Source organism: Schistocerca americana, chromosome 8, assembly GCF_021461395.2.
Source record: "Schistocerca americana isolate TAMUIC-IGC-003095 chromosome 8, iqSchAmer2.1, whole genome shotgun sequence".
Taxonomy (NCBI): domain Eukaryota; kingdom Metazoa; phylum Arthropoda; class Insecta; order Orthoptera; family Acrididae; genus Schistocerca; species Schistocerca americana.
In genome coordinates, this window is record NC_060126.1 from 185,543,295 (window position 1) to 185,557,322 (window position 14,028).

The following is a 14,028-nucleotide window of genomic DNA, read 5'->3' on the forward strand; positions in this document are numbered from 1 at the left end:
TGGCTGTATAATTACAATTATTACCCCGTTAGTGCTCAGATTTTTTAGAGAGATTTTCTGGGACATCACTTATGAGGGGCATTCAATAAGAAATGCAACACTTTTTTTCCTCAGCCAATTTGAGTTGAAAAAATCCAGAATTTGTTGTGGGACACTATGGAATATTACCATTTATTCTCATTCAGTCCCTATAGTTTCATGATGTTCTGATATATGATGCCTCTAAGCATAGAATTCAAAATGATGTTTGTAACAGAAATGTGTTCCAAGCAGAGATCTGCCATTGAGTTTCTTTTGGCGGAAAACCAGAGCATCACAGATATTCAGAGGTGTTGCAGCATGACTACAGAGACCTAGCAGTGAACAAACGCATGGTGAGTCATTGGGTTTGCCATCTGTTATCATCGCAAGAAGGACATGCAAACATGTCCAAACCCCCCATGTGATCGCTGGTAGCATACAGCTGTGACTCTCCTGTGCAAAAATGCAAACAACCTTCTCCTTCTCCTTGACAACACAAGGTCTCTCACAAACCTGCACAGCTGAGAGCAGCCCACAAGATTTCATTGGACTTTTCTTCCCACAGCCTGGATTTCGCACCTTCTAACTGTTTGGTCCAATGAAGGATGCACTCTGTGGAAAGTGGTACCTGGATGAGGAGGAGGTTATTGATGCAGCAATACGTTGGCTCTGGCATCGATCAGTAGAGTGGTACCATGTGGGCATACAGACCCTCCCAGTAAGATGACCTAAGGCCACTACACTGAATGGAGATTATATTGAAAATTAGGGCTAAGAGAGCTAGCTAAGAGAGTGGGAAATAACATGGTGCACTGGAATTCTCTATAAAAGCAAATTCATGCCAGCTGGAAAGAAAACCAACCTTCCCTTTTTTTAAAGTGTATCATTACTTACTGAACACCCCTCATACAATAGTTCGCCTAATTCATTGAGGCAAAGGAAACAGACTACTTCTATTATTAGTCACACAATGAGATACACTGCCAAATGAGGACATGGTGTCATGGAAATGTATGCAGATGTGCACGAGTTTCAAGAACTGTTTCTCTGAGAGTACTGGGCGCAAGAAATACAGAAAGAACAGAAAGTGGATTTCTGAAATAGGGAGAGGAAACCACCTCAGTGAGGCTAAATGAAAACCTTGAGGTAAGGATTATGGTTTGGGGATGTCATACAATTTCACAAGGATGCCCCAGCGATGGAAGGTAACAGAAGACCACTGTGGTGGTGTGGGGAGGATATCAGGAAGAAGTTACCCCATTCTAGGGTGAGGGCTTGACATGAGAAAGACATATGTCTGGCAGAGTACTGTACTGAGGTATTCACAACCTGGGTGGTACTGGGACAAGGGAATGCTTCTGAGTATTTTGGCAGTGGGAGCTGTATTAGTGAAGCAGTGAGAGGAAGACATTGCACGGGAGATTCATTTGAGAATAAAGTCTGTGCAGTAGTTGTTGAAAGCCTGTTGTTGGCAAAGGTGCTAAGAGATTCAGCACTAGAACAGGTGTGTTTCTTGTGGTGTATCTAACATGGAAGCTGTGACAGCTATCACAGGACAGGTATTGTTGCTTACTTGTTGGTTTTATATGGGTTGGATGTGGGCTTCAGTAAGGTGGAGTGGTCAATACAATGAAGTTTACTATTATTTGGATAAGTACCAGGTGAATTTGAGTTGGGAAAGAGAGTTAAGCTATTGCTTGAAGCGTATTCTTCATCATTAGTCCAGACTACAAAGATGTTGATAAATCTGTACCAAGCCAGAGGCCAAGTTGTTGAGTCTTGAGGAGTGCTTCTTGCATGTCGCCCACATAAATGTTGGCATAAGATGGAACAATCCTGGTTCCCTTAGTAGCCCCCCCCCCCCCACTCCAGGTTTGTTTGTAGGTCTGCCCTCAAATGCGAGGTTCAACAGGGTGACAATACATGAGGATTTAGGGAGACTTTCAGATGGCTGCTGGGAGTGAGATATTTCTCAGGCTAAGGGACTGTGTGTGTGTGTGTGATGTTTCTGTATTGATGTTTCTGTACAGCAAAGTTGGACTAATAGTGACAAGGATGGTTCCGGGAGGGAGAGAAGTGGGAACTGATTTGAGACGTTGGTGTTTTTTATGTACATTGGGCGACTATATGAAGGGCTGGAAGTAGCAGGACTGTGATACGTTCGGTGGTGGCCTTTGAAGCCAGCTCCTATGGGATGAGAAAGATACTTGTTTTTGTGTATTTTAGGAAGTAGGTAGAAGACTGGGATGCATGCTCACAAGGGGTAAGGAGTTCTATGGAGAAAGTAGTGAGTCCTGGTGAGGAACCTGGTATTAAGGGTTTTCTCCATCTCAGTCAGGACTGAAGGAATGAGGCCATTAGAAACCAGTTTGTATGTCAAGATGTCCTTGAGCTATGACCCTCTGCCACATACTCCTAATGGTTAAACACTACAGTAATGAAGAGTTTGCATGCAGGGGCAACTATGATTCCTTTAGAAGTGTAAGTAGCTAGTTTCAGTTAAAAGTCTTCCAAAATCATCAGAAAAGACCCCCTTTTTAGGGTAGGGAGAACAGAAAGAAACCAAGTTTTAAGAGAGGTTAGGATTGAGACAAACCTTTAGTTAAAATAATAATAATAATAATAATTCTACAATGTCTACAACTTTGCATGTGCCATTTCTTAAAGTTCGAGACTTTATTGTGAAAAACTTACAAAAAATTTACGATTCAAAGTATTGGCGATCGTCTAAACTAGGCATCTGGGCATCGTTTGAGGGGAACCATGAATCAATCCAATTTTGCACTTGTTCATATGACCGCAAGTGTTAGTCAGCTGGGTCGTGTGTCATAGATTGAGAAAGGTGGCAGTCAGAGGGAGGAGTATCTGGAGAATACAGCGGGTGGGGTAGAACTTCCCAGTTCAACGTTTCAAGTATGTTTTGACGGGATTTTTGACATGGGGTCGTGCACTGTCACGATGCAAAATCTTTTTTTCATGTTTATCGCTGTAGTGTGGCCATTTGTCTTTCAGTGCTTGGCTCAAACACATCAACTGCTTTCGATAATGATCTCCTGCGATTGTCCCCATGGGTTGCAATAGCATCGAAAGCTTCCTCTCTTTCACAAACATGCCGGTCTTCAACGTCAAAATTACCATTCTTGAAGCACGGAAACCATTTTTTGCGAAGTTCTGTCACTAACAGGCAGCTCATCATAGGTCTTACCCAGCTTTTCATGAGCCTCAGCCGCAGATTTCTTCATATCAAAGCAGAAAATTAAAACCTCCCGCAGATGACGAGAACTGGGCTCATAAGTTGATGTATTCAGTCGAGAATAACTTTATGATGCAATCAAAAATCGACTGATATTTTGATGGAGTTTTGTTCTCAAATGCCTAAGCTTACTTATGACACTTATGACGAACGACTTGCACCACTACTTTGCACTACTGCAATCTATTGCAAAATGGCGGAAGCAAAGTTGTAGACCTTATAGCTTATTAATCAGCATAAACAGCTAGCTGTTGGTTAAGAATTTTCAACGATCAGCAGAAATTTCAACTCTACCCAGTTTTAACTCAATGTGAAATGTCAGCTATCTTTATTGCATTAAAAGATTCGAGGACTGAGAAAGGAAACTAATAAATTAATTATCTGCAGAGATAAATTAGAGTCCTCAAACCCAGCTGACATAATTTGCCTCTCTGAACATCATGTGACCACTGGTATAGAACTTTTAAGTGTTACAAGATTTAGGTTATCATCTAACTTTTGTAGAGCAGAAATGGAGAAAGGAAGAGTTGCCACATTCATCGGTAACTGTCATAAATTTAAGAACATAGACATTCATAAATTTTGCCTAGAACAGCATATGGAAGTACGTGCAACAGAAGTAGAATTTCATAAAAAAATCCTTCATAATATTAAGTGCATATCGAGTACCTGCAGGTAACTTTAATCTGTTCATAAACCACCTTGAAGCTGCACTGTCTCATTTAAATACCAAAACATAGAAATAGCGGTTGCTAGTGACTTCAATGTAGATTTCCTTAAAGATTCTACCTATAAGAACTTATTTGAGTTAGTAACACTATCATTCAACTTAATTCCCAATCTAAAGTTCCCAGCTAGGGTAGCCAATTGCTCACAAACAGCCATTGATAATATCTTTATAGCAAAGTTCAATGAACAAAATTATATTACAAAGCCAATAGTCAATGGCCTCTCAGACCATGACATGCAGTTCCTTCTGTTAAACGTTAATACTGAACAGGATATAAAATCTGTTAAATCTTAACTCAAGAGGGTAATCAATGAGCCAAAAATTGATTTTTTTTAGGACACTCCTCAGAGACATTCACTGGAGAGAAGTTTACAATGCTCATGGCATGAATGAAAAATACACTTTTGCTAATAAAGTGCTTACCTTATTTGAACAATGTTTCCCCCCAAAACTAACCGAGGTTAGAGCAAAGCCTACAAAGAAGCCATGGCTTACTCAAGGAATGTAGGTATCTTGTAAAACAAAAAGAAAACTGTATCTGTCAATCTGAAAAAGTTCTGATGTTGATGCTATAGCACATTACAAGAAATACTTCAAAATATTAAAGACTGTAATATGAATATCAAAGCAACTATATTACAAGGAAAAGAGTGTCATATCAGATAACAAATTAAAGACAATACGGGATATAGTGAAGGAGGAGACCAGTAGAATCAGATGTGAAGTGGGGCAAATAGCATTAAGAGTAAATGATATATTGGTGACAGATGTGTATAGTGTTGCAGAACTTTTTAACAAACATTTTATAACTGTTACTGAAAAGATGGGGTTGTCAGGTTCTGTAGATGCTGCCATGGGATACTTCAGACCAGACATTTCAAGTAACTTCCATAATACGAATTTGCTCCTCACTGCTGCGGCAGAAGTAATGTCCATCATAAAATCTTTAAAATCAAAAACATCTAGTGGGTATGATGAAATATCAACAAAGTTAATTAAAGAATGTATTCTGAGTTAAGTAACACACTAAGCCATCTGTGTGACCAGTTGTTTATCAGTGGAATATTTCCTGAATGGTTGAAATATGCTGAAGTTAAGCAACTGCTCAAGAAGGGAGATAAAGAAATAGCGTCAAATTTCTGTCCAAATTCACTTTTGCCAGCATTCTCAAAAATTTTAGAAAAGGTAATGTACAATCGTCTTTATAACCATCTTATTACAAATAACATACTGTCAAAGTCGCTGTTCAGAGTTGTAAACGGTCCCGATATTCGAGAAGGCTACCTACGCTTACAGTGAAAATGTACTTAATTCTTTGTAAATCACAATATCCTTTTAAGTAAATCAGAATGTTGTGGTGTAACACTAAATGCTGCAAAATGGTTCAAATCTTATATCTCTGGCAGGAAACAAAGGGTGTCATTATGAAAGAGACATGTATTAAGCTATCAAGCATCATCCAACTGGGAACTAATTACATGTGGGGTCCCACAGGGGTCCACCTTAGGGCTCTTAATTTTCCTTGTGTATATCAATGACCTTTCATCAATAACATTACAAGATGCCAAGTTTGTTTTGTTTACTGATGATACAAACATTGCAATACATAGCAAATCAAGTGCAGTCTTAGAAAGATCGGCTAATAAAATATTTGTGGACATTAATCACTGGTTCCTAGCCAATTCTTTGTCACTAAAAATTGCAAAAATACACTACATGCAGTTCAGAACTAGTAAGAGGTACCCCATGAGTATATGCCTAACACACGATGACAAGCAGATAGAAGAAGTGGACAGTGTTAAATTCTTGGGATTACAGCTTGATACCTCCTCATTAGTTATGTGATCTACCCATCTAATCTTCAGCATTCTTCTGTAGCACCACATTTCAAAAGCTTCTATTCTCGTCTTGTCTAAACTATTTATCGTCCACATTTCACTTCCATACATGGCTACACTCCATACAAATACTTTCAGAAACGACTTCCTGACATTTAAATTTATACTCTATGTTAACAAATTTTTCTTCTTCAGAAATGCTTCCCTTGCCATTGCCAGTCTACATTTTATATCCTCTCTACTTCGACCATCATCAGTTATTTTGCTCCCCAAATAGCAAAACTCCTTTACTACTTTAAGTGTCTCATTTCCTAATCTAATTCCCTCTACATCACCCGACTTAATTCGACTACATTCCATTATCCTCGTTTTACTTTTGTTGATGTTCATCTTATACCCTCCTTTCAAGACACTGTCCATTCCGTTCAACTGCTCATCCAAGTCCTTTGATGTCTCTGACAAAATTACAATGTCATCGGCGAACCTCAAAGTTTTTATTTCTTTCCCATGGGTTTTAATACCTATTCCGAACTTTTCCTTTGTTTCCTTTATTTCTTGCTTAATATACAGATTGAATAGCATCGGGGAGAGGCTACAACCCTGTCTCACTCCCATCCCAACCACTGCTTCCTTTTCATACCCCTTGACTCTTATGACTGCCATCTGCTAAGGGACCAGTTGGTAGGACATGTTCTGAGGCATCAAGGGATCACCAGTTTAGTACTGGAGGGCAGCGTGGAGGGTAAAAATCGTAGAGGGAGACCAAGAGATGAATACACTAAGCAGATTCAGAAGGATGTAGGCTGCAGTAGGTACTGGGAGATGAAGAAGCTTTCACAGGATAGAGTAGCATGGAGAGCTGCATCAAACCAGTCTCAGGACTGAAGACCACAACTACAACAGCTTGATAATAAATTCAACTGGGAGGAGCACACCACTGAACTGCTGAAGCGTCTAAACAAATATCTATTTGCAATTGAATTCTGTCAGACATAGGAGATATAAAAATGAAAAAGCTGGCATACTATGCTTACGTTCATTCAGTAATGTCATACGGGATTATTTTTTTGGGTAATTCATCAAGCCAAGCTAAAGTTTTCCTGGCACAAAAATGTGCAATAAGAGTTATATGTGGTGTGAGCTCAGAACATTCTGCAGAAGCCTGTTCATGGAACTAGGGATACTAACTACTGCTTCCCAATATATTAATTCCTTAATGAAATTTCTTTTCAAAAATATATAACTTTTTCAAACCAACAGCTCAGTTCATGGAATCAATACTAGAAATAAGAATAATCTTCACAAGGATTTAAAGTCACTTACTTCTGTACAAAAAGGTGTGCATTATTCATGAACACACATTTTCAATAACTTGCCAGCAGCCATAAAAAGCTTAACAACCAATGAAATTCAGTTTAAGAGAAGCCTACAGGATTTATTGGTGGTCAACTCCTCCTATTCCATTGATGAATTTCTAAGTAGAATCAATTGATTTGTGTGTGTGTGTGTGTGTGTGTGTGTGTGTGTGTGTGTGTGTGTGTGTGTGTGTGTTTGTGTGTGTGTGTGTAAGAACAATTAACTTCTGCACCGTCTCTGTGCAGTAATGTGTTCATTGTAAATAAATATTGTAGTTTTATTACCTTATAAATAAAAAAAACATTTTTTTAAAACTTTAAATTCAGTGCATTAATGCAATCTTAGTAAATGAGTGTCGTAAAATGATCCTTTGATAGAGTGTTGTAAAATGATCCATTGATATAGTGTTCATAAAATAAAGGCGATCATTCCACTTAGGACCTGTGGAAAGTACATAAGCTTATTTGTTTTAATTGTAAATATTTGTCCTGTATTATTGTTTTTCTGACATGTTCTACATCCTGGAGGACCACCTCACTACAGATCAATTGGAATGAGTGTTAATCTAATTTAATTGAAGCAGTTTTCAACTGAACATATGTCAAATATACAACTAAAAGAAGTCACTGTTTCAGTTTTTTAACTCATACTTTTATGGAACTTACAAAATACAAGAAATTGAAACATTAACAATTACAATTATAAAAATAAATGTTGATTATGAACAGAGAAGTGTTGAAGTTTCTTTCTGCACTAATCAGGAGTTCTCAATTTATCATACCTTCTTGTCTCCCTGACTATGTTCATTCTCTTCATCATCAGACCGCTCCACATCATCATCTGACATATCACTTTCATCTCCTGACTCTGCAGCAACCTTCTTTGTAGGTATCTCATGAGACTGCTGCAAAAAGAACATTAACCAATTTCACAAAAAATCTTTTGGTAAACTTATATGATCTGTGAATGCTTTCAGTATGTTAAAATGACCAACCTCCATGGGCAGCTGTAGTTGCTCCAGAAAAGAATGTCAATTGGAGGAGGAAGAAACACCATACACCTCCGCCAAGTTTGATGTTGGCAAATGACAATGCTTTCAAAAATTCTAAATCATACTTGTTCTCACATAACAATGTTAACAGAAATTTCAAAGAGTCAAACATTCACCTCCAGATGCTAATTAGTGCATTATCCCCAAGTATAGTGAATTTGCAACTGTATAACATATATAAATAAAATATTGCACGGGAAGATTATTTTCAATAAAGGAAATACAAAGAAATTTATCACTACACAATGCCAAAAGTTTACCTAATGACAAAATGTCCATAAGTCTTAGTTTCCTAACAAAAACATTTTACATCCTGATCCCCCCCTCCCTCCCCTTTTTCTCTGCCTCTGACACACACATTTTTCAGCAGAGGTAGTAATTATTACCTACTCACAAACAATCTCCAGATGTGTAAAATAATACTATTGCATTTATGTCAGCCATTCCCTAAAATTTAAAACTTTTATGATGAACCAAGAAGCCAATTGTATATTCTGAATTAATTATTCTCAACACCATCCTCTGATGCTCACTATATAACACAAGGATCTTCGTCCAGTTAAGTTAAGCCTCCCTCTGACTTTGGCCAACTGGCTGAATACCCATGTTGATCAATCTCAGACAATGTCCACCTTGGGACACCATGATAATTGTCTTGGCTTGCTCACAAAAGAACTATTCACATAATGTTTTTATATATGTACAGCATGCACTCAATGCATGGTTTTTGAAGAGAGCGCCAAATTAAAAATTGATAATGAAAGATTAAAGATATGGATTGCCATAAAACTACATACTAACACTCTGAGGGCTGGGCAGCTAGGATGTCATTCAACAGGCTGACACTGTGCTGTTTCGCAGTTTTTCTAAATGTTGTGTATCAGGTTCTACTGTACAGGACCTAAGTCGGTTTATAGCGCCTACTCTATATAATACCGTGAAGAAATAGACTCACATCAGTGATGATTTCTTAAGACTGAAATGAAAATGTGTTGTTCTCACAAAAACTGAAAAATGTTTTTGTCTTTTGTTTCGTGAATGGAGATAGGATTAGAAGTTGTTGGTTCTAAAATCAAAAACTGTATAAAAACTTAGTTAAAAAAGAACTGAAAATTACTTAGTTACATTTTTCTCGACAACAAAAATTTTTAGGCATTTTGAAAAACAAAGTCCTACATCGCATTCTTCACAATAGTACCTGGTATCTTTTCTTGCCACTTTCACAGATCTTGCCTGCGCAAGCTTTATTTCTGCTCCGAGACAATTTTGTAGCCAGATCCAATTTAGGGAAATGTCTTTCCCTGAGTCTGTTTACAGGTGATCTAAATTGAGTAGAATTTGATTCAACCTTTGTTCACCAAAGCAAGTGCCAATTTAGTAATGAATTCAACAAGACGCATGATGTTTGCTAGCAGGCCTTGACTTCTGTATAAAACTTACAAATTTACACCCATGGGTGGCCAGAAGTGGACGACACCACCACCACCACCACCACCACCACCACCACCAACAACAACAAGTACTACTACTACTACTACTACTACTACTACTACTACTACTTCCCACACCAGCCTTAGTTTGACATAATACAAAATACAGTCAAGTTTCATCTTCTGTATTATTTATAGTTCTGTTATAGTGCTGACACTAGATACTATCATTTTGTGTTTTGTCATCAAAAGAAATAAGTTCCTAATGTCCTCTCATTTCACAAAACACAAACGTTCTTGTCTATCAAACAAAAGTTTATTTTTTTCAGCTGCTGAGAAAATGAATTTACAGTTAGCCCTTTTCTATTTTTTAGTACAGAACTGTAAGACATTGTTGAAAATAAATACAAAGTGTATGAAAGACAACAACCAATGACCTTTATACAGCATGTGAAATTGTGAGGTGCGGCGAGAAGGCGAATGTGAATATACAAAACATGTAACACACAATGTTGTCTGTATTCCTTTCTGGCTACTATGAGTGACCATATAAGCATTATAGAGTATGTTTATATAAAACAGATGTTAACAAAGATGAGAAATTGGCAATATAGGTCCTATTTTGCTTGTCTCCAGAGTAAAACAGTTTTATTATTTACTACTGGTTGACAAACCCGACACTGCCCAGGTTTTCATTTTGCCAACTTTCAATTAGAAATGAAAATAAAAAATGAACTGTATCTGTAGAGTAACAGTGAAAAATCTTTATTTCCAGGTATTCATGAAAATGCCTTTGAAATCATGAAAGTCACACAAAGAAGTTTACATACTGAACAAATGTATGTACGGTATCCCAGACAGTTTCTGTACACTTGGTGCAGTTGCTTTGTGTGTGTACAATGCAATTTTGTAAAGATCTCTATGCCAACGTCTCTTCATAGCTCTATAGGCTGCAATTGTTTTCACCTGTAGCCGCCTGCGCTTCGCAGTTGAAAAGTGTCACAAGCACTGCCAGGTGTCAGGGATTTCCTTAAGTTGACTTGACTGTAGGTATTAGTAAAGAATAAATGTATTAAAACTTCATGCAGGATATGACATTTTTTCACGCAACTCGGTGTTTACGATGTCATATCTTTCGAACTATGTGACACGCAATGATATATTTGTGTAGGTACAGTCAGCAGCATACGTGGATACTGTCTGCAAATTATGTTGCAAGTATAGTTGGCAGCAAAAAAGTAATAAATATAAATGTCATGCATGATGTGGAAGGTTTTCATGCATATCGGTGTTTATGACATCATATCTCCTGACCTATGTGTGTTAGCATGATGTAATTTTGTTGGGCATATTTATCAGCATATGGGAAATTAATTGCAAATAAGGTTGGTAGCACAAAAGCTCTAAATTTAAACATCATGTGTGATGTGGCAAAAGAAATATACACACACACACACACACACACACACACACACACACACAGAGAGAGAGAGAGAGAGAGAGAGAGAGAGAGAGAGAGAGAGAGAGAGAGAGAGAGATTTCGGTAAAAGAAAAATACCTAGCGAAATGAAGCCAGGAAGAAAAGCACTTTTAAATAAACCTAACCTCCTGTAACACAGCTCATCAATGGCTATGAGATAACTTATTACAAGGCACTGAGTGGAAACTCAATACCACATACACTTCTAGTTCATTTTCTGCCACATCATATGTCTCATAATTGTATATATAAAAGATCTACTCACCAAGCGGCAGCTGAACACACACACACACACACACACACACACACACACACACACACACACACAAAAAAAAAAAAAAAAAAAAAAAAAAAAAAAAAAAAAAAAAAAAAAAAAAAAAACACGCTATAATTATGCAAGCTATTGGAGCCAGTGACTCCATCTTCCAGCAGAAGGGTTGAAGGGAAAAGAAGAGGGGTGAAGGAAAAGGACTGGAGAGATCTTGGAAAAGAGGTAGACTTCGGAAAAGTCACCAAGAACTGTGGGTGAGGAGAGATTTACTGGATGGGATGAGATGGGAAGACTGATCGTTGGGGACTACAACAGATGAGATTTAAAAACCTGAGAGCTTAAAGGCAGAAGACAGGGTAATACACAAGACAGAGATTACTGCTAAAACATCATGCAGAAGTTAATAAGAGTGAAAAGCTCAGTGCATTGTATGTAAAAGAGGTGGGAGGGGGATGGCAAAAAAGGAGACAGGTCAGAAAATGAAATATGTAGAAAACTATAAAGGAGTGCAGAAAGGAGTAGTTATTGTGAAGAAATGGTGAGATGGAAGTAATTAACGTAAATTTAGGTCCAGCAGTTACCAAGAACCAAGGACATGTAGCGCTACTTCCTATCTGCAGAATTCTGAGAAACTGATGTCCAAGGGAAGAATCCAGATAACACGTGTGGTGAAAGAGGCACCGAGGTCATGACTGTCATGTTGTAGAGCATGCTCTGCAACAAGATATTGTGGGTCGCCAGTATCCACCCTCTGCCTATGCCCATTCATCCTGGCTGATAATTTAGTGATAGTCATGCCGATGTAAAAGGCCAAACAGTGTTTATATATCAGCTGGTAAATGATATGTCATTTCACAGATGGCTCTCCCTTTGATAGTATACGTTTTTCCAGTTACAGGACTGGTATTGGTGGTGGTAGGAGGGTGCACAGGGCAAGTCTCACAGCATGGTTGGTCACAGGGGTAGGAACCATAGGGTAGGGAGATGGGTGCAGAAGGAACATAGGGCCTGACAAGGACATTGCGGGGATTTGAAAGGCAACGAAAAGCTATTCTAGATGAGGTGGGCAAAATGGAGCTCATTTCAGGATACGATTTTAGGAAGGCATGACCTTCTCGAAGTAGCTGATTAATACATTCCAAACCAGGATAATACTGAGTGACAAGTGGTGTGCTCTGAAGTTGTTTTTTGGAGGGATCAGTAATACCAGGATTGGATGTGATGGCCCCTGCTGGTAAGGTAATTACATTCAGTGAAGGCTAAGGTGAGAATGGTGGTGTCCTGCCAAAAAGAGTCAGCATCCGAACAAATATGTTTCCCTCGAATGCTAAGGTTTTATGGAAGGGTACATCTGACATGGAAAGGACAGAAACTGTCAAAATGGAAGTACTTTTGTTTGTTAGTAGGTTTAATGTGGACAAAAGTGTGTATCTGGCCTTCGGTGAGCAAGAGATCAACATCAAGGAAAGTGGCATGGGATGCACAATAGGACTGTAAGAAATTTAATTGGAAGAAAGTAATCAGAGATTCCAGGAATTTTAACTGTTCAGCCTCACCATAATTTCATATGGCAAAGATGTCGGTAATGTACCTAAACCAAACTAAAGGCTGAAGACGTATGGATCCCAGGAAAGCCCCCTCCAGGCAACCCATGAAAAGGTTGGCATAGGAAGGAGCCATACCGGTTTCCATGGCCGTACCCCTAATCTGTCTGTATGTCTGCCCCTCAAAGGTGAAGTAGTTGTTTGTAATGATTAAGGTGAGCAGGAAGAATGCCATAGGTCTGGAATCAGTTGGGCGCTGACTGAGGAAATGATAAGTTCCAGACAGACCATGTATGTGGGGGATGTTGGTATCGAGGGAGGTGGTATCACTGCTGACTAGCAAGGTGTGTGGTGTGAGTCGGACAGGCACGGATTTTAGACAATCTAGGAAATGGTTGGTGTCTTAGCTTTTCACTCTTATTAACTTGTTCACAATATTTTAGGAGTAATCTCTTTTTGCGTATTAGCCTGTCTTCCACCTTTAAGCTCTCAGGTTTTCAAATCTTGTCCAGTGCAGTCCCCAAAAACCTATCTTTTATTTGTCATCCCATCCAGTAAGTCTCTCCTCACCGGCAGTTTAGGGTGGCTTTTCTGAAATCTAGCCCTTTTCCTACACCTCGCCAGTCCTTTTGCTTCACCCTCTTCCTTCCCCTTTAACCCTTCTGCTGGAAAAGGAGCCACTGGCTCCAAAAGCTTGCATAACAACAACTTTTTTTAAATGTGTGTGTTCTGCCGCCACTTGGTTAGTAGATTTTTTTAATCTATCCCATTACATTGTCTTGTCAAAAACTGATTGTTTTCATTATTGCACTACACCTTTACCTCTTACGAATGCACAGAGAGATTCTCAAAATGATGGATACAATGACTTTTACACCAGAATCATAATCATCAAATGAACTGGAACATTGAACCAGGTATGCAAGTGTATCCTGTTAATACACCAAATTTTGGTACAAACAAAAGCAAAAGATTGATCTGCAACAATTGTCATTCCGTAAACAAACTGAAATTAGAAAAATTGTTACATATCTCATAATAAGAACGTAAACAA

At 38.5% G+C, this 14,028-nt stretch overlaps 1 protein-coding gene across 1 annotated transcript in view; it reads right to left on the reverse strand.

Moving 5' to 3' along the window:
• The window catches only part of LOC124545080 (translocation protein SEC63 homolog), a 182,839-nt gene that overhangs the window by 29,545 nt on the left and 139,266 nt on the right, over positions 1-14,028 (reverse strand). Inside the window, exon 13 of the mRNA XM_047123887.1 lies at positions 7,980-8,102. Within this exon, the coding sequence (XP_046979843.1) occupies positions 7,980-8,102 (123 nt within the window). The remainder of the gene's footprint in view (positions 1-7,979; positions 8,103-14,028) is intronic.